We start from the raw sequence: 22430 nt of genomic DNA on the forward strand, positions 1-22430 counted from the left end.
CTTTCATTTTATAGAAAATCTTCTTGGCTATCTCATACAATAATTTGACTTGAAATTATTTATCATATGATTAGTTAGTTATTTTTCTTTTGGTGTTTGAAATATCTTTTTCTTCCTTTATACTATAAATTAAAACCTGTTCCAACATTACCTGATAGCTCAGATTCCCAAGTGAAAGTAACATTTGAATCGAGGAGCAGCCATAAAAAAGATTTTTCCAAGAAAAGAGAAACAGCATCATTCAGCTCATCGACAGTGGTCTCTTGGCCAAGAAAATTGCTAAACTCCATCATGAGGCTGCTATGACAGTTGGCAGAATAAGAAATGAAGTCTATCCATCCATTCAAAAGCCAAGAGGTAGACGTCCAGACAAAATATCGGAGACAACAAATCAGCTCATCACAAGGTCTACCAGTTCTGGGATGACAAATACGTCAGTGAAAGCGACTTGCATGGTTTGATCACAGACATCCATGCAAGCACTGTTTGATGCCCGTTATACAAGTGTGGAATGGTGGACCGGAAAAAGGTGAAGAATCCTCAACTTCAACATCATCATTAGAAGCGTCGGTTTGAGCATGTAAAATAGTATGAAAAGTGAAGAACAGAAGATTAGAAATGGGTGATTTGAAGTGATGAGACAAAATATATACTAGACTAGGGGTGGGGAACCATTTTTCTGCCGGGGGCCATTTGGAATATTCTACCAACCTTCGGGGGCCGCACAAAACGATCAACTTGAAAATTACCTTGCTGTATTTGCTCAAACAATTAACTCACTGTGGTGGCTGGAGCATCTACTGTTTGGTGCAGCTGTGATATTAGGCGATATTGGTCTTCTTGCTTTTCACAACTGGTTTTCCAGGTTTGAGTTGGCTGGGACTGCTGTATATACATCACAGGGGAGGGTTGGGAGGAATATAGATCATTGGGGAGGCAGGGGCATAGACATTAAAAGGAGATACTGAGGGCAAATACATAACTTGGGAGGAGTATATATCACAAGAAAAGCTGCAGGACATAGACATGGCTGTGGGCATAGACATTACTGGGGGTATATACATCATTGATGGAGAGCATAGACATAGCTGGGGGGGCATAAACAATGCTGGGGAGGGCTGGGAGGAATATACATCACTAGGGAAGCAGCGAGACATAGACATCACTGGGGGTACATACATCACTGGGCGGCACAGACATCACTGGGTTGCACAGACATTGCTGGGGGTATATACATAGCTGGGGGAACAGACAGCCCTGGGGGATGCCAGAGGGGCACAGACAGCCCTGGGGGATGCCGGAGGGGCACAGACAGCCCTTCCGGCACAGAGAATGATGGGAGAGGCTTGAGGCACAAACAAACCTGTGGGACGCTGGGGGTACAGAGGGCACAGAGAACGATGGGGGAGGTTGGAGACACAGACAGACCTGGGGGAGGCATGGGGAACACAGAGAACACTGGGGAGAAAGAGGGGCACAGAGAGCGCTGGGGGCACAGAGAACGCTGGGGGTACAGGCAGACCTGGGAGAGGCTGGGGGCATAAGCAGACCTGGGGGAGGCTGGAGGCACAAGCAGACCTGGGAGAGGCTGGGGGCACAGGCAGACCTGTGGGAGGCTGGGGGCACATGCAGACCTGGGTGAGCTGGGAGGCAGTTAGAGAACTGGGGGAGGCTGGGATCACAGAGAGCGCTGTGGGAGGCTGAGATCACAGCCGCCGCTGAGAGCCACAGCTGCCGGCGGGCACATAGAGAGCCGCAGCTGGGCACACACAGAGCCGCCGCCACCAGGCACACAGACAGCCGCCGCCGGGCACATGCAGAGACACCGTCGGGCACACAGAGAGCTGCTGTCGCCGGGCACACGGAGAGACGCCGCCACCGGGCACACAGAGAGCTACCGCCGGGCACACAGTGCCGCCACCAGGAACACAGAGAGCCGCCGCCGGGAACACAGAGAGCCGCCACCGGGCACGGAGTGCTGCAAGGCACTGTGAGACATGGGGGATGATGGGGCATTCGCTCCTCTTCTGCTGGATTGTAGCACGCCTATCCCACCTACAAAGTACGTCCTCACTTAGCCAGTGCCAGCGTGGGGAGGTACTTCAGGTATAGGAATTGCAGTGTTCAGCATTGAACGCGCTGTGTGGGGTTTTTAAAGGGCCAGCAGGAAGCAAGATGCGGCTGCCGCCCCAGCGCTGCAGTCCCCGGGAATCAGCCCGCGGGCTGCGGAAAAAGCCATTGCCGGAGGTTCCCCACCCCTGGACTAGACTCTGATGGATGCAAATTGATCTGGACCAAACAAGGGAAAAAGGGGCTAACAGATCGAGAAATTGAAGTAACTTTCAAGTTCAGTGGAGGAAACCTGATGATATGGGGATGTTTTCTCAGCCAAAAGTATTGGAGACTTTACCAGAATCGATGGTGGTCTCAATGCTTAGGTATATGTGAGCATCCTGCAAGATGAGTTACTTCATCTACCTAAGTACTATGGGTATGAGAAGGACAACATAGTGTTCCAGCAGGACAACAATCTGAAGCATACGAGATGTGCGAATAAATAGTTAAATAACAATGAAGTAGTGTTGCTGGATTTGCCACCACAGTCCCCAAACTTCAACCAATAGAAAACGTGGGGGTAGAATTAAAGAAAAAGCGGTATACATACCCAAGTGAGTTGACCAGTATGCACCAACATTGGGAACATGAAGAAGAGACCTGGAATCAGATTTCAGTCGAGACATGCTTGAATCTGATTGAGAGCATGCCCAGAATAATTCAGGCATATTGAAAGCCATAGGTGGATTTTCAAAATATTAACAAAATAATATAAATTGAAATTTTAAGAAGCAAAACAGTAACAATGCAGTGACATCACAAAAATCTGCATCTTGTATTGTTCATGATTATTTTACTTGTTTTTATTATATATACCCCTTTTCACATGTAAAGCGCCATGGAATAGTTGGCGCTATAATGATAAATAATAATATATAGATTTAGTAAGGGAAAACAGAATGTCCACATAGCTTAACGTGTCAAATCTTCTTTATTAGAACTCAACTGAAAAGAAATAAGACATATTCATCATAGAGTAGTAGGATAAAATAAAAAAACATATCCAAATATTTACCAGTTCTACATCAAGATGATCCCTTCAAACAAATAACAAAGGCTGTAAAGCATTCTATAAAAGAGGTAAATCATTACAAGATACTGTATTTTGTCTCCTAATGTATTTGTCTGTAGATGTGCAGTTAAGAAAAAAAGGTGTATATATATTTTAGGGATCCATTCGCTTCCAGGCATCTTCAGGCATGAAGTTTCTTTGTGCAAACAGGAAAGTTTATTAGAATTGATAAACTTACAGCATAAGAGAAAACAAAATGCCCTTTTCTTCAACATAATGGCAAACAAAAGAACACAGAAAAATACACAGTCCATATTATAGCAGGGGCTCACTCACTAGATAAGAGACCACTTAACTAGAAAGCTAAGGTAGAAAATAAGTGCAATAGGGTCTTAACTGGTAACAATAGGTGTAGAGATGAGATAATCTTCTCAACTGGGATAGTTGTGTGTGACACAATTATTAATGTAAAGGCTACTTTACACACTGCGATATCGGTCCCGATATCGCTAGTGTGGGTACCCGCCCCCATCTGTTGCGCGACACGGGCAAATCGCTGCCCGTGTCGCACAACAGCCGTCACACATACATACCTGTCCGGCGACGTCGCTGTGACGGGCGAACCGCCTCCTTTCTAAGGTGGCGGTCCGTGCGGCGTCACAGCGTCGTCACTGAACCGCCGCCCAATAGCAGCGGAGGGGCGGAGCTGAGCGGGACGCAACATCCCGCCCACCTCCTTCCTTCCTCATAGCGGCCAGGAGGCAGGTAAGGGGAGCTTCCTCGTTCCTGCGGCGTCACACACAGCGATGTGTGCTGCCGCAGGAACGAGGAACAACCTCGTTACTGCTGCAGTAACGAGATTTGAGAATGGACCCCCATGTCGCCGATTAGCGATTTTGAACGTTTTTGCAACGATGCAAAATCGCTTATCGGTGTCACACGCAACGGCATCGCTAATGCGGCCGGATGTGCGTCACGAATTCCGTGACCCCAACGACTCCGCATTAGCGATGTCGCAGCGTGTAAAGCCCGCTTAAGTGTGACAGGCTGCTGCAGATCCATGGGTGATGCACATCGACATAGGAGATGATCAGGATAAAACCATAGAATCAAGCGTTTCAAGGCAATCTAGCCTCTTCCTCAGGACAAAACCATAGATACTATGGTTTTGTCCTGAGGAACGGGCTCGTAGACAAATAAACAACTTTCACCTTAATCCATTTGGAGTCCTTCTCGTTCATCGAGGCGGTGGAGAGGAACCGCAATTTATCCTGATCAACTCATTGTCTCTGGCAGTCAGAAAACAACACCAGAGGTCTTTACACTTCTACTCAAAGATACCAACTTGACTTAAATAATCCATTCTAAGATCTGGAATTGAATGTAAGGGAATAGTCGATCCCAAGCAGATCTTTCGACTGATCCTAAAACCCGGGACTCAAAATCCAGGCCCATTAAAAAAAAAACAAAACAAAAAAACCCAAAAACACTGAGCACTATCCTTGCTGGAGAATGCTTTCTGGGTTTCACATCACCAAGGGGCTAGGCACCCCAGTGATACATACGCGCCATCCAGGACTTGTTAGGCTGAAAGAGATGCTTAAGTCTGTTCCTCATGGTGACTATCACATCTTTTTAATAGCATTCTAATAAAGCATATTTGAGATCTTAAACAATGTGGATCTTCTCCCTAACTAAATCTATATTGAGTTTTGCTGGCCTACAATGGGATTGGAACCTACAGATCTGGCACTGCATCTGAATGATTTAAAGAGAGACGTGGTAAGTCCTATCTCAGACTTTATTATATACATAATTGTTATGATCCGGAACCATGGAAGATCACAATAGATCATTGGCAAAAAAGGTGACAAGAGCATTGGCAACTAATCTGGCCGCCATCCCCTTACTAATCATCAACACTAGAAGTAGCTGAGGGGTGAACTAACATCCTATGCACCGCGAACCCAGCCGGAGAACTAGCTATCCTAAAGGAAGGAAGGATGAATAACTCTCTGCCTCAGAAATAGACGGCAAAAGGTATAGCAAGCCCCCCACATTCAAAGACTACGGTGATATAGTAGACACAATACACAGACGGATGATAGGATTAACAAAGGTGAGGCCCCATTGACTAAATAGGAAAGGATAGGAAAGGGGCTGATGGTGGCCAGAGAAAAACCCTACAAAAATCCAAATACCTGATAGTACAAAAAGTCCTCAGATTGCACGATCTGAACTCTGTCCTATATCAGGTGCTGTTGTCAAACCAATGAACAGAAAACAGGAACAATTACAAATTCAAGAAGCAACAAACACAAGGACTTATATGAGCAAAACTCCAAACATAGCTGCAGGGAGCTTCCCAGCAAAGCAACAGAGAGGGAAGATTCCTGCATGCAAATAAACTGACAACACCCACAGTAAATAACAAACCCAGAAAAGAACAAAAGAACAAAACAACATAAAAAAAGAACCAAGCACTTATCTGAGGTAGATGTGGTCTGGAGCAAGATGAGAAGGCTGATAAACTAAAGAACAAATGAGAACCGGCTCAGACTGTCAGCAGACCAAGGTTTAAATAGGCAGAGAGTTAGCAATGGAAACGCCCATTGCTCCAGCACACCTGGTCTCTGTCCAAACCATTCCTTGCCACAAGAGGGAGCCTCAGAGCAGCAAAAGCATAACTGACATTCACAACAATACTCCCCCTTGAGGAGGGGTCACCGATCCCTCACCAACGCCACCGGGTCGCTCAGGATGAGCATGATGGAAGGCACGAACCAACCTGTCTGCATGAATGTCAGAAGCCACAACCCAAGAGTTATCCTACTGTCCATAACCCTTCCATTTCACAAGGTACTGAAGCTTCGGGAATCCAGAATTTTTTCAACCTCATACTCCAGATCCCCTTGTACCAGAACAGGGTCAGGAGGTACTGCTGCAGGAACTGTTGGCTCCACATGTCTCTTGAACAAGGACTTATGGAAGACATTGTGAATCTTAAATGATACAGGCAGAGCCAAACGGAAAGATACAGGGTTGATAATCTCCGAAATCTTATAAGATCCAATAAATCTGGGTTTAAAATTAGGAGACGGAACCCTCTTAGGAATATTTCTAGAGGACAACCACACAATGTCCCCCACTTTAAATCGGGGACCAACAGTTCGACGCCGGTTGGAAAACTTTTGGGCAATTCTTGGGATTGAAATAATTTATCCACTACCTGCTGCCCTCAAATCTGCTGCATTCTGTTTACCACAGAATCCACCCCTGGACAGTGAGATGCCTCAAGCTGCCCCGAGAAGATCCTGGGGTGATACCCAAAATTGCAGAAAAATGGGGACACCAATGTGGTAGAGCTAGCCCTATTGTTAAGGGCAAATTCAGCCAAAGGCAAAAATGAAACCCAATCATCCTGATCCGCAGAAACAAAACACCGTAAATAGGTCTCCAGGGTCTGGTTAGCCCTTTCAGTCTGACCGTTGGTCTGAGGATGAAACGCTGAGGAGAAAGACAACTGAACACCCAATTTGGAACAAAAAATCCACCAAAATCTGGATACGAACTGCACTCCTCTGTCAGAAACAATGTTTTTGGGAATACCATGCAAATGAACAACATGTTGGAAAAACAAAGGCACCAACTCTGATGAAGACGGCAACTTAGATAGGGGAACTAAGTGGACTATCTTGGAGAATCTATCACAGATTACCCAAATCACAGTCATTTTCTGAGAGAAAGGGAAGCTCTGAAATAAAATCCATAGAGATGTGCGTCCAAGGTCTCATAGGTACCGACAAAGGCAATAATAGCCCACTAGAACGTGAACAACAGGGCTTGGACCTAGAACAAACTCTACACAACTGCACAAAACTACGGACATCCCGGGACAGGGAAGGCCACCAAAAAGAGTGGCTCACAAGATCCCGAGTACCAAAAATGCCAGGCTGACCCGCCAAAACAGAGCTATGAACCTCAGCAACAACTCGGTTTCTCCATTGGTCCGGGACAAACAGTTTCCCCGCAGGACATCTCTCAGGTTTATCCCCCTGAAATTACGCCAGTGCCAACCGCAGATCAGGCGAAATGGCTGAGAGAACTACACCATGATTCAGGATAGTAGACGGCTCGGCAACCTCCAACGAGTCAGCACAGAAACTCCTGGAAAGGGCATCGGCCTTAACATTCTTGGTGCCTGGCAAAATAGAGACCACAAAATTTAACCGAGTAAAAAACAAAGCCCACCTGGCCTGCCGAGGATTCAACCTCTTGGCAGATTCCAGATAGGAACTCTCTGCCTCAGAAATAGACGGCAAAAGGTATAGCAAGCCCCCCACATTCAAAGACTACGGTGATATAGGAAAACACAATACATAGATGGAAGATAGGATTAGCAAAGGTGAGGCCCCATTGACTAAATAGGAAAGGATAGGAAAGGGGCTGATGGTGGCCAGAGAAAAACCCTACAAAAATCCAAATACCTGATAGTACAAAAAGTCCTCAGATTGCACGATCTGAACTCCGTCCTATATCAGGTGCTGTTGTCAAACCAATGAACAGAAAACAGGAACAATTACAAATTCAAGACGCAACAAACACAAGGACTTATAGGAGCAAAACTCCAAACATAGCTGCAGGGAGCTTCCCAGCCAAGCAACAGAGAGGGAAGATTTCTGCATGCAAATAAACTGACAACAACCACAGTAAATAACAAACCCAGAAAAGAACAAAACAAGAAAACATAAGAAAGAACCAAGCACTTATCTGGGGTAGATGTGGTCTGGAGCAAGATGAGAATTCTAGTAAACTAAAGAACAAATGAGAACCGGCTCAGACTGCCAGCAGACCAAGGTTTAAATAGGCAGAGAGTTAGCAATGGAAACACCCATTGCTCCAGCACACCTGGTCTCTGTCCAAACCATTCCTGGCCACAAGAGGGAGCCTCACAGCAGCAAAAGCATAACCGACATTCACAACAAATAATATATATTTAACAGATGGGCTGGGTGTTGGACGGCAAGTGTCCTGATCATGTATAGAAGCATCTCTCCATTGCTTATGTCACATCAAAAAGAAGAGAGCAGTATCAGACAATATGTTTATGTAAATGTTAAATATTTTATATGTATATAGCTCAAACATAGGTGTATTATATGGATATGAATTGCTTTTCAAAATCATTAATCAGTGCTAATTGTATATATTGTCTAATAATCATCTACTGCTCTAAATTGTTTCGTTTTTTTCTTGTAGATGTGTGACTTTACTATAACTAGCATTTTTTTCTTTCGAGTTTTCAATAAAATTATAAAAAAAGAAAATTGCTACTTTCCTCTGTGTGTGTTTTGATGTCTATCAAAACATTCTTTTGCTGTAAAACATTTCCCACATTCTGAACATGAAAATGGCTTCTCCCCTGTGTGAGTTCTATGATGTACCACAAGATGTGATTTGTTTGTAAAACATTTTCCACATACTGAACATGAAAATGGCTTCTCCCCTGTGTGAACTTTGTGATGTGACATAAGATATGATTTTCTATTAAAACATTTCCCACACTCAGAACATGAATATGGATTATCCCCTGCGTGAATTCTCTGATGTACCACAAGCTGTGATTTGTTTGTAAAACATTTTCCACAGTCTGAACATGAAAATGGCTTCTCCCCAGTGTGAATTCTTTGATGTGAAATAAGATATGATTTTCTATCAAAACATTTCCCACATTCTGAACATGAATATGGCATCTCCCCTGTGTGAATTCTCTGATGTGTAATGAGATACGCTTTATCTTTAAAATATTTCCCACATTCTGAACATGAATATGGCTTCTCCTTTGAGTGTACTCTCTGATGTACAACAAGCTTTGATTTGATTATAAAACTTTTTCCACATTCTGAACATGAAAATGGCTTCTCCCCTGTGTGAACTCTCTGATGTGCCACAAGTTTGAATTTTTCGTTATAACATTTCCCACATTCTGAACATGGAAATTCCTTCTCCCCTTTGTGAATTTTCAGATGTTTAACAAGATGTGATTTCTCAATAAAACATTTCCCACATTCTGAACATGAAAATGGCTTTTTTCCTACGTGAATTCTCTTATGTACTACCAGTTGTGCTTTCTGTCTATAACATTTCCCACAATCTGAACATGAATATGGCATCTCTCCTGTGTGAATTCTCTGATGTATAACAAGTTTGTATTTCTCATTATAACATTTCCCACATTCTGAACATGAATATGACTTCTTCACTGTGTGACTTCTCTGATGATTAACAAGATTTGATTTAGCAATAAAACATTTCCCACATTCTGAGCATGAAAATTGTTTCTCCTCTTTACGAGCGCTTTCATTTTCAACAGTCTTTCTATGACTTTTGTTTTGCATATCGGTCGTTGATGAAGCAGAAGAAAAGATCTGTTTAAAATTATCAGATGAAATATTTTTTCTAAGAAGAGCTTGATGAGTATCTGGGATAATGGCATGTTCTTCATATGTATCTGGTATAATAGCATGATCGTCTCCTGCAAAATATGAAAATATCAGATGTCCCTCTGAGCTACTGGTACAGTCATCTGCCAAGAATAAAAGTGATTTTATTATTTTTCAGTAACACTGCATTCAAATCATATGAATATTATATATTTTATACATTTTCATACACATTGTAATACAAATCAATTATCAATTGACAGAGAAAGTAGAGCACAAAACAGGACCTGTTAGATTATGATGTTAGGCCACCAGGTGGTACGGTTTCAATGTTTTACTTCTGTGTTGGAGTCTTCTTCTCCATAAGTTCATGTTTCATCAGAGGTGGTAAACATTTTTTCTACCAAGGGCTATTTAAGATATTTGCACTATCATTCCGGGGCCATACAAAACTATCAACTTGAATCTTATACTGATAAATTTGGTCAAACATTTCATCCCTCCCCTTATGTAATGGCTGGAGTTGCTTCTCACTGGTAAGGCTTGTGATGTTAGGTGATTTTAAACCCTTCACAAAATTTGATATAAGTAAACGTCAAGGTCGGGAAGGGGCTCTCGCAAAATTATGTAAACTTATGTCATCTCAATCATGCGAGCATAGCCTACATGATCACAGCCGGGAACTTGGCTTAAGTGATAACTGAGCTCCAGCTGTCACAGCCAGAGGCGGTCCCCATGTCGCCCCAAGCAATAATGATCACAGCATTTAGGAGACTGGGACAGGGAATGCAGAAAGAGACACAATCGGGACCCCCGCGATATGGTCACAAGGGGGCCCGTTTATTACCATGGGAAACTGTGGTGAGATGACGACCTCTGAGTCTGCCAGCTATGTTAGACGCCATGCCAGGAGCACAGTGTAGCAGATGTTCTGTCAGTGTCACATTGACAGGTATAACGTATTGCAACGTATTTGCATTGCAATACCTTCTATCTGCGATTAGAGTAGTACAAGTTAAAGTTTCATAAAAGGACCAAGTAAAAAAGTGATAAAAGATAAAAATCAGAAAATAAAGAATAACAAAATGAAAAAACATACCAATAAATATGTATATTGATATAACTACAAAAATGAATAAAAAGTGCACATAGTTAGCTGTAGGCCCAGAGCCTTGCATGGGGTGAAATCATTGGGCTGATAGGGAGAGGAGCCTGACAGTCCCTGAGAGCCTGAAGGGGAGAACTGTTCCGGCAGATGCCCATGTGACGGGGTGTACAGCAGAGCAAGGAGAGACAACAGGCCGAGGAACGATCCAACAGGTTTATTCACAAGAACACTGGAACAGCACACGATAAGTCCACGTAAAACAGATTCGGGGGCCCTTCCCGACAATCCTCGGACCGGATTACAAAGCAATCGTCCTTACAGTAGTCCAAAGAGTTCCACACAATCCCACGGGCCGCCACACAGGCCTAGCTCCGTCCGTGTCCACAGCCACACAGGCTGGAGCTCCTGCCCTCTACAAGTTTCAGCTCACTCTGACTGAATCTCCAAGGTAAGCAGAGTTTACACTAGTTGGACTCTAGGCCCACCTCCCCCTACTCCCAGGGATGGAAGTGCCTCAAGAGGATACAACCTTGCATTTCAGGGGGTGATTACCTACAACAATAGAAATGTACACAGAAGTAGTTCAAATAAGACAATGAACCCAGCTTGAAATAGGAATCTGTACAGCAAGATACACCTCCCCCAAGGAAATACATGAATTACAACTAATACAACCAGGAAAATATACATATCATGACATAGTATCACAGCATATACAGTGAGAGGGTAAATTACATCTTCACAGCCCATCCCCCTCCAATGTTGTGTGAGGCCGGGTCACGCTGGGTTCTTGGGCCTTGTCTACCTCAGAAGTCCAGCCACCTCCAGCCCTCAGTGAGATGTCACCTGAAGAGGACCCTCCCGGTCCACCTCTCACCTGATAATCCTGGCACTGCTCACGGAGTGCGAGGGCCGGGAGCAGATTGTACATCCGGCGCTCCTGCACCATGTGTCAGCGGCCATCTTGTGAGGTCTCCAGTCCTCACCCCGCTCGGATCGGAGCTTCGGTGCCTGGGGGCCATTGGAAGTTCTGTGCTGTCATCCGGAGGTGGAGGGTGAGTACCAGGGGATCCGCATTGACTTTGACCCCGCTGCGGGCTCCCATCAGGTTGTAACTCCGGCTGGTTGTGAGCCTCCGGCTTTGGGCAGCTCTGGCGGGTAAGAAATGCTGAAATGTCCTTCACCGGTGGAACCGGCTTTGAGGAAGAAGAGTGGGACCTGGAATTTTTGTTGGATTTCCCCATGGTGTGGAGGGGATTTGCTGATTTGGAAGATTTTGCCCCAGAGCACTGCGCTGTGTGACTTTACTGCAGCATGGTTGGCCACGCCCCCATATTGTTTTTTTTTTTAATGTTTTGATTCTTTTACAAAATAAACAATTTTATAGAAAAAAAATAAATAAACTATTTTTGCATTGCTGTATTCTGAGAGCTATAAAGGTTTTATGTTTTCACTTACGGAGCTTTGTGGAGGCTTATTATTTCTGCATCAAGATGCTGCTATTCAGTGCTATCTTTTTTTAACATATGACTTTTTGATTACATTTTATTCCACTTTTTCAGCTCTACGATGAAAAGATTTTGCAATGTTTTATATTTTTTTTTACTTAGTTCACTGAAAGGGTTAACTAGTGTGACAATTTTATAAATCAGGTTATTTTGGATGCAGCGATACTAAATGAGAGCTCCTATCCACAGGGGGGCTCCATATCAGCTTTGCCCCTAAACACCACAGACCCACAACTGCTTTACAAACCCTGGATGATTATGGGGCACTACCAAGGGCACCCCTGGGAGTGTCCCTCCAGCAGGGAGGGCTTGGGCCCCATGGCCAAGCCTTACATCACCCCTTTCATCACCCCTCTGGAACTCTGGGTCCGACCCCCGTTCCAGCTCCCCCAGAGTGAGCCTGGGAGCACAGCTGACCCTGGAGGGGGGGAACCCAAACCACCTAGCTCATCGGAAGGAGAGGCATGTGGCACAGACCTCCTGGTGTATGCCCCCCTCGGAAATTGACCAAAATTCTCCTCCAGGTTGGTCGACGGGCTCGTCCTGGTCAGTGTCATCTTCGCACCTCGCTGACACTCCAATAACGAGGGCATCAGGTACATCCCCATTCTGGGCAACTGAGTACCCCAACAGACCTCCGGGAGCACAGACAGCAGTAGCTCCTCCCGCTACATCATGGAGGCTCGGTCCCTGTGTAACGGGGGCAGGGGGTGCCTCAGGGGGTGTAGTCGGGTCCCCTCGCCTTGTGGGCCGCAGGCTGAACCCCGGCCCGGCCGTTACTTGCAAAACAGGTGTGTTGTTGGGGCAGAGTGTGGATGCATGGGGCCCATTCATGACAGCGTTCTTTCTCAGCTCTCCAGCTCCTTTTTCACTTTCAGGAAAGAGACAATTGCAGGCAGCGGATAAACCAAACACCGATTTATTAAACAAAGCTTCCATGTTTTTGTTTGCAGCAGGTTTACTTTAGTACGTTACAAGTTACAGGTCCTTTTCTACAAAAACGGTTTCCTTTTTCTCTACGGGCACTTTCCTTTGCCTGCAGGGGACATACGTTAACCCCCTAGTAGCTGCGCTCTAACCCGGATTTACTGTAGGGCAGATCCAGCACACACTACCGGCTCTGGATAAGTTCTCACCTCTCCACTTCTTTGTCAGGGCACTAACCTTCGCCTGCAGGGGCCACTTGTTATCCCCCTGATAGCTGCACTCCACTCTAGTACACACCACCGGCTGCGGACTAGTCCCCAGTGGCGTAACTACCGCGGTCGCAGCGGTCGCGATCGCGACCGGGCCCGGGCGGTTTGGGGCCCGCGGGGACCCGGCAGATCAGCAGCCAGCTCCTCTCAGTGAGAGAGAAGCTGCGCTGATCTATCACAGTGCACGCGCCCACTATATGACCCGCTGCCGCCCCCGACACCGGGCCCTCCTGCCCGATGTCAGCGGCGGCACCGGGGCCCCCCTCCCCCGTCACCGCGCACAGTAATAATGAAGCAAAGAGCGGCCGGCGCCGCTCTGCATCATCATTCTGCCCCTGTGCCTGTGCGGTGACCAGGGCCGGCGTCAGCACCAGGCATATGCCGGGGCCCTGGAGAGCCGGGGGGGCCCACTCGGCCTCGTCAGCTCTGGTGCACCTTGGCCGGGGCCCACTCTCCTTAGTTCTGCGGTCCCCGGGCCGAGTTCCGGGGACCGCAGTCCTCGGCAGGAATCTGCGGCGCTGTCTCTTTAAGGCGCGCAGACTTCCTGGTTTGAACTTCATCTGTGGGCGGAGCTACAGACCGGCATCCTGCTCAGTCCCACAGATGAGAGTTGCAGTGCCAGCCAGCGACCCCCAGCACAGCGTGTCCCTCCGGCGCTGTGTGGGCCCCTTCTCCTCCGTGACCTGAGCGGTATGTGCCCTCCCCAACCCCGATTTATGCCCCCCCCCCGGAGCCGCGCGTGTCTGTCTCTGTCTGTATGTAGCAGAGCTAGGTGTGTATGTATATAGCAGAGCTATGTGTGTATGTATATAGCAGAGCTATGTGTGTATGTATATAGCAGAGCTAGGTGTGTATGTATATAGCAGAGCTAGGTGTGTATGTATATAGCAGAGCTAGGTGTGTATGTATATAGCAGAGCTAGGTGTGTATGTATATAGCAGAGCTATGTGTGCATGTATATAGCAGAGCTATGTGTGCATGTATATAGCAGAGCTATGTGTGTATGTATATAGCAGAGCTATGTGTGTATGTATATAGCAGAGCTATGTGTGTATGTATATAGCAGAGCTATGTGTGTATGTATATAGCAGAGCTATGTGTGTATGTATATAGCAGAGCTATGTGTGCATGTATATAGCAGAGCTATGTGTGCATGTATATAGCAGAGCTATGTGTGCATGTATATAGCAGAGCTATGTGTGTATGTATATAGCAGAGCTATGTGTGCATGTATATAGCAGAGCTATGTGTGTATGTATATAGCAGAGCTATGTGTATGTAGCAGAGCTAGGTGTGTATGTATATAGCAGAGCTAGGTGTGTATGTATATAGCAGAGCTATGTGTGTATGTAGCAGAGCTATGTGTATATGTATGTGGCAGAGCTATGTGTGTATGTAGCAGAGCTATGTGTGTATGTATATAGCAGAGCTATGTATGTAGCAGAGCTATGTATGTAGCAGAGCTATGTGTGCATGTATATAGCAGAGCTATGTGTGTATGTATGTGGCAGAGCTATGTGTGTATGTATGTAGCAGCGCTGTGTCTGTATGTATGTATCCAGCAGAGCTGTGTTTGTTTGTCTGTATGCATGTATGATGTGTATCTATGTATGTCAGTGTATATGACTGTATAGATGTGTCAGTTCTATATGTATTTTTGTGAGTTTGTCGTTAAATATGTATATGTATGTGTACGTATGTGTGTCTGCGTGTGGATGGGGCCCACTGGGACTCTTCCGCCCGGGGCCCACAAAAAACTGGAGCCGGCCCTGGCGGTGACGTCACTCCTGTGCGACTGCTGTGCTGAGTGCACAGAGCGCAGGGAGGGAGGACGCCGACCGCAGCACCGGGAGGACGAGCAGCAGTGGAAGGAGGAGAGCAGGGAGTACAGCATCAGTGGAACAAGGAGACGTCAGGACAGAGCAGCAGTGGAAGGAGGAGAGCGGTGAGTACTTGGTGTTTTTTTTTTATATATATATGAGTACACGGTGGTCAGAGGCCTGGAGTGGGGAGGCTGCATTATACTGTACATGGAGGCCTGGGGTGGGAAGGCTGGATGATACTGTACATGGAGGCCTGGGGTGGGGAGGCTGCATGATACTGTACATGGAGGCCTGGGGTGGGGAGGCTGTATGATACTGTGCATGGAGGCCTGGGGAGGCTGCATTATACTGTACATGGAGGCCTGGGGAGACTCCATTATACTGTACATGGAGGCCTGGGGAGGCTGGCAGCATTATTATACATGGAGGCCTGGGGAGGCTGGCTGCTATATTATACATGGAGGCCTGGGAGGCTGGCTGCTATATTATACATGGAGGCCTGGAGAGGTTGGCTGCATTATTATATATGGAGGCCTGGTGAGGCTGCATAATAAACATGAAGGACACCTTATACATTGAATATAGAGGTGTAATATACATAGAGGTCTATGAGGCTGCATTATACTGGAGGTCTATAGGGCTGCATTAAAATGGAGGTCGGGGGGGGGCTGTATAATACAAAATGAAGGGACACCTTATACATGGAATATAGGGGTGAATTATACATGGAGGAGTATGGGGCTGCATAATACCATCTGAAGTTTTATGGGGTTGTGTTATAATACATATAGGACTATGGGGGCTGCATTATAATATATGGAGGACTATGGAGGCTACCTTATACATGGACTATGGAAGTGCATTATAAAACATGGAGGACTATGTGGTGCAGTATAATATATGGAGAACTATGGGGTGAATTTTAATACATGGAGAACTATGGGAAATGCATTATAATTGAAGGGCTACTTTATACATGGAGGATTATGGGGGTGCATTATAATATATGGAGGGCTATGTATCTGCATTCTAATATATGAAGGGTTATGTGAGACCCTTTATACAATTATTTGGAAGGCTATGTGGGGGCTGTTATAGTATTTTGAGAACTTTATACAGGGGGGACAAAGATACAAGTATGGGATGGAAATGTTTTGTGCTGAGGGAAAAAGGCTCTTTCCCTCAGCAGCCAACTTTCCCATGCTCTGCTATACATCTCTCAGCACCCAGCTTTCCCATGTTCTGATATACATCTCTCAGCACCCAGCTTTCCCATGTTCTGATATACATCTCTCAGCACCCAGCTTTCTCATGCTCTGATATGGGAAAGCTGGGTGCTGAGGACAAGATAAATATCAGAACATAGGAAAGCTGGGTGCTGATAGAGGGATTTCAGGGTGCTGTGGGTGAGAGCCAAGTGTCAGCGTCATTATCCTGTACCCCGAGTGTCAGTGTCATTATCCCTTACCCCATACCTCCCAACCGTCCCGGATACAGCGGGACTTTCACGCTTTACGTTGTTTGTCCCGTTGCCACGATCGGGACGGCCGGCTCCCGGGCTCCGCCCACCCACTCTCTCTCCGCCTCCCTGCTTTTCCCTCCTACCATCCCAGTAGACGTGGCATAACAGAGAGGAGCGCTGCCTGTGCTGCTGCTGGTACAGTAAAATCTCCCCAGCGCTGATTTCCCTCCCTCCCCCCCCTCACCCCCGGCCGGAGCCTTTCTGTGCGGTCGGCCGGCCGCCTGTCTGTGCGGTCGGCCGGCCGCCTTTCTGTGCGGGCGCCCCCCGGCCGCCTGTCTGTGCGGGCGCCCCCCTGCCGCCTGTCTGTGCGGGCGCCTCCCTGCCGCCTGTCTGTGAAGGCGACCGGCCACCTCACTGTGTGGGCGACCGGCCGCCTCACTGTGGCTCCCTGCGTGTCCATGCTGGAGGCCCGCCGGCTGCCTGCGTGTCCATGCTGGAGGCCCGCCGGCTGCCTGCGTGTCCATGCTGGAGGCCCGCCGGCTGCCTGCGTGTCCATGCTGAATGGGTGTGGATGGGGAGTGGATATGGGCGTGACTGTGAAATGGGTGTGGTTAGGGGGCGTGGCCTAAAAATTTGCCGCGGCGCGCTGAGCGCGCCGCAAACTTTGTCCTTCTTTTCCTTCTTTAAAAGTTGGGAGGTATGCCTTACCCCAAGTGTCTGTGTATGTGGTGGGGGGGCCCAGGTCTAAACTTTGCACCGGGGCCCATCCAACTCTAGTTACGCCACTGCTAGTCCCAACTCTTCCACCGTTTCTCATGGGTTTCCTCTGCTTTCTAGCCAAGAGTACTCACTCAGGCTGACTGCCTCGTCTCACTCCCACACTCTGCCCCGTCACCTCTGACTGAGTTTGCTCGCCTCTCACATCTCACTGCACACTGGACTCTGCATTCAGAACCCTTCCTTCCCCACCTAGGCTGCCCTGCCCCTTCCTTCCCTGCCACTGTTACCAGGGGAACCACTGCTCTACACTGGCACCTAGTGGGGAAACAGTTTATGACAGGTAACATTTTACCATTAACATTTACAATTTGCCACCATACTACTGTGGCGTCTTCAGGGGGGGAAAAAACCACTCCTTCACTACCAGGGGTCCGACTACCCCTTACATTCCTCCCCTCTTTAACCTCAGCCTCCTGGCGAGGTTCGTACCTGCAAAACAACACATGTAGGAAACACACAATACTTAAAACACACAGACTGGCACACAAGTTTGGTGCCCGGAGTCCCTCCAGGGAAGCTCCCGGTCTTAGCTGACCTTCTGCCCGGAGGCTATTTCCAAGCGCTCCCGGTCTTTGGGTGGGCAGAAAACAACAGGACAACAAGATTCCTTCTTAACAGTCACGGAAGGAGTCCACGCACAGTTCTGCATTAAGCTCCTCCCGGGTTCAGTACTTTTAACGTTGCTTGAGCTGTAACATTCGCTGGCTCCTAACAGCACCGGCTCCCAACAACAAACAGACGTCTCTTCCGGATGACCACCTCTTCACGCTGGGTGGTATGCACGCAGCCATTCGGCCTGCTGGGCCCTCACATGGTCGGAGAGGGACTGTCCAGGTAAGCGGGGTAGCCTACGAAAGGGCTCATAACCCGGTGGCTCCGGTACTTCCTTCTCCGGTTCAGGCCCTTCAGCCTCCTGCGGGGGTGAGGGGGTAGCTGGACGGGACCGCAGTGGGCTGCCGACAACAACTACCAGGTGCGACACCATACTCTGATGTATCACCAGTAATGCCGATGCTTTTCTTGGCTTGTCTCCAGCCGTAGGTTCGGCGGCCGCTTTTGGCGCGACCGTCGGGGTACTCTTCAGCCCACAGGCCTCAGCGAGCGCTTGCTTATGCTGAGCGCGCCACGCTCTGTTCTCCATTCTGCTTGGTCCAGGTATTGGAGTTTGCTTCTTCTTCCACTGCCGGGGTTGCAATCGCGCCGGGGAAGGTGGAGGTGGTTCTTCTTTTCCCGCTTCTGCCCATACTCCGCCCCCGGCCTCACCCACCAGGTCAGCACAGCGTTTGCGACGCCTCTTCTTTCTTGCGGCGCCGCCCACGTCTCTAGACCTCTGCAGTATCTCGGGGCAAGCACCTCCCCTCTTTGGGCGGTGCACTCCGGGCTTCTTCCTTACAGGCCAGCCCAGCGCTTTTCGTTTGGCGCCCACTTTTCGCGCCTTCACTAAATCCATGAGGACGGCCGCCATCTTGCCGCCATCTTGTGGCCCGTTCAGCACGTCAGGCACCACTTGATCTTCCTCACAGTCTCTGGTCGGGGTTTCATGCATGCAGGCTTCATCCTGCCGACTACGCCAGTTTGTAACGGGGGCAGGGGGCGCCTCAGGGGGTGTAGTCGGGTCCCCTCGCCTTGTGGGCCGCAGGCTGAACCCCGGCCCGGCCGTTACTTGCAAAACAGGTGTGTTGTTGGGGCAGAGTGTGGATGCATGGGGCCCATTCATGACAGCGTTCTTTCTCAGCTCTCCAGCTCCTTTTTCACTTTCAGGAAAGAGACAATTGCAGGCAGCGGATAAACCAAACACCGATTTATTAAACAAAGCTTCCATCTTTTTGTTTGCAGCAGGTTTACTTTAGTACGTTACAAGTTACAGGTCCTTTTCTACAAAAACGGTTTCCTTTTTCTCTACGGGCACTTTCCTTTGCCTGCAGGGGACATACGTTAACCCCCTAGTAGCTGCGCTCTAACCCGGATTTACTGTAGGGCAGATCCAGCACACACTACCAGCTCTGGATAAGTTCTCACCTCTCCACTTCTTTGTCAGGGCACTAACCTTCGCCTGCAGGGGCCACTTGTTATCCCCCTGATAGCTGCACTCCACTCTAGTACACACCACCGGCTCCGGACTAGTCCCAACTCTTCCACCGTTTCTCATGGGTTTCCTCTGCTTTCTAGCCAAGAGTACTCACTCAGGCTGACTGCCTCGTCTCACTCCCACACTCTGCCCCGTCACCTCAGACCGAGCTTGCTCGCCTCTCACATCTCACTGCACACTGGACTCTGCATTCAGAACCCTTCCTTCCCCACCTAGGCTGCCCTGCCCCTTCCTTCCCTGCCACTGTTACCAGGGGAACCACTGCTCTACACTGGCACCTAGTGGGGAAACAGTTTATGGCAGGTAACATTTTTCCATTAACATTTACAATTTGCCACCATACTACTGTGGCGTCTTCAGGGGGGGGAAAACCACTCCTTCACTACCAGGGGTCCGACTACCCCTTACACCTGCCTTGGAACCCAAGGGAGAATCAAGAAGTGGGCCAAAGTATCACCCCAGAGTTAGGAGAGGACCAGAGAACAGCTTCCCTGGCTGATTTACATCTTCTCATGCAAGCCATCCCTACAAAACAGGACATTTCCATCTTGACTACAAAAATTATCAAGGAACGCAAAACAGAATTTGTTAAGTTTGCTCAGTTTCGGGCCGAAATTACTACCCTGAACATGAAAGTGGATACTATCTCTCAAGCCCAAGACCAAACCGTACTCTCAATCAAGACCCTGGCAAAGACAGGTACTCATCAGGCCGCCCAGATCCAGGAACTGCGCCAGACCCTAGACAATTTGTAAAACGGGTTTTGCAGGAATAATCTCAGGATCCGGGGTCTGCCAGATTCCATAACCCCGTCAGCAGGGCCGGCTCTAGGGTTTTGTGGGCCCTGGGCGAAAGAGTCTCAGTGGGCCCCATCCACACATAGACATGCGCAGATACATACACATAGAGGCACATGTACACATACTTATTTAAAGAGAAATTCATAAAAACACATAAATAGACATAAATCTATACACAGTCATATACACTGACATACATAGATACACATCATACATGCACACACACACACACACACACACACACACACACAAGTTATTTTTATATATTAATGCTGTATATATATTTCTAATATTGGGAAGCTGGCAACAGCCTCATTCACCTCCCGGCTTGTCCAACAGACATGGCCGCACATAGAGCACACTAACACTGCTGTGTATACATCACAAGAGAGGCTGTGGACATACACATTACTGTGGGGAATATATATTACTGAGGAAAGGGGTATACAGCAATGGGGGGCATACAGCTCTAGAGGAGGGCAGTGACTCTGAGGTGGGGGGATAAACAGCTGTGAGGTGGGGGGTGACATGCAGCTCTGGGGGTATACAGCTCTGGGGTGGGAGGGGACATACAGCTCTGGGGGTATACAGCACTGGGGTGGGGGGACATACAGCTCTGAGGGGGTATACAGCACCTGGGTGGAGGGAACATACAGCTCTGAGGGGGTATACAGCACCTGGGTGGAGGGGACATACAACTCTGGGGGTATAGTAGTATGCAGCCCCCATATTGTGTTATGAAGCTCCCATTGTCCTCCATATAGTAGTATGTAGCCCCCATATGCACTATGCAGCCCCCATATAACATTAAGCAGACCCCATATAGCACAATGCAGACCCATATAGCATTAGGCACCTTCATGTAGTATACAGCCCGCATATAGCACAATGCAGACCCAGATAGCATTAGGCATCCTCATGTAGTATACAGCCCACATATAGCACAATACAGACCCAGATAGCATTAGGCACCCTTATGTAGTATACAGCCCCTATATACCAGTGCAGAGCCAGATAGCATTAGGCACCCTCATGTAGTATATAGCCTCTATATACCACAGTGCAGAGCCAGATAGCATTAAGCACCCTCATGTAGTGCAGAGCCCCTATATAGTACACTGCAGAGTCAGATAGCATTAGGCACCCTCATGTAGTATAAAGCCCCTATATACCACAGTGCAGAGCCAGATAGCATTAGGCACCCTCATGTAGTACACAGCACCTATATAGCACAGTGCAGAGCCAGATAGCATTAGGTATCCTCATGTAGTACACAGCCCTATATAGTACAGTGCAGACCCAGAGAGCACAGTGCAGAGCCAGATAGCATTAGGCACCCTCATGTAGTATACAGTTTGTATATAGCACAGCCTGTATATAGCACACTGCAGAGCCAGATAGCAATAGGCACCCTCATGTAGCATACAGCTTGTATATAGCACAGCCTGTATATAGCACAGTGCAGAGCCAGATAGCAGTAGGCATCCTCATCTAGCATACAGCTTGTATATAGCACAGCCTGTATATAGCACAGTGCAGAGCCAGATAGCAATAGGCACCCTCATGTAGCATACAGCTTGTATATAGGCTATATATAAGCTCTATGCTACATGAGGCTGCCTATTGCTATCTGGCTCTGCACTGTGCTATATACAGGCTGTGCTATATAATATAGCACAGCCTGTATACAGCACAGTGCAGAGCCGGATAGCAGTAGGCACCCTCATGTAGTATACAATGATTAATATTAACTTCTCCTCATTCCCCCGCTGATCCGGTCTCCTCGGCGCGACCATTGCTGTCGCTCGCTCTGACCTCTCGGCAGGCGTGCAGTGATGACGTCACCGCGCTCTGCTGCAGAGCTGTCAGAACGCCGACAGTTACAGTGAGGAGAATGATAAGAGAGGGAGTGCGCCGCTCACTCCCTCATCTTTGCTTTCAATTGTATCGGCACCTGCGATGCCGATACAATTGACAGCGCGATTCTCGGCGAGGAGAGGGGGGCGGTGACAGCGCGGCCACCGGGCCCCCCTGAGTAGCGGTGCACCACTCCTGGCTCCGCGAGTGGGCCCCCCGACAGCTCAGGGCCCCGGC

General features: G+C 47.9%; 2 protein-coding genes across 2 annotated transcripts in view; one reads left to right on the top strand and one right to left on the bottom strand.

Annotated features, from left to right (window-relative positions):
• LOC142311928 (uncharacterized) overlaps positions 1-22430 on the top strand; it is a 252254-nt gene that overhangs the window by 70487 nt on the left and 159337 nt on the right. The gene's annotated exons all lie outside the window — the stretch shown is intronic.
• The window catches only part of LOC142310532 (uncharacterized), a 119489-nt gene continuing 103603 nt past the window's right edge, over positions 6545-22430 (bottom strand). Inside the window, exon 10 of the mRNA XM_075348053.1 lies at positions 6545-9662. Coding sequence (XP_075204168.1) covers positions 8458-9662 — 1205 coding nt within the window. The 3' untranslated portion in view covers positions 6545-8457. The remainder of the gene's footprint in view (positions 9663-22430) is intronic.

The sequence above is a fragment of the Anomaloglossus baeobatrachus genome, chromosome 5 (genome assembly GCF_048569485.1).
Source record: "Anomaloglossus baeobatrachus isolate aAnoBae1 chromosome 5, aAnoBae1.hap1, whole genome shotgun sequence".
Lineage (NCBI taxonomy): Eukaryota > Metazoa > Chordata > Amphibia > Anura > Aromobatidae > Anomaloglossus > Anomaloglossus baeobatrachus.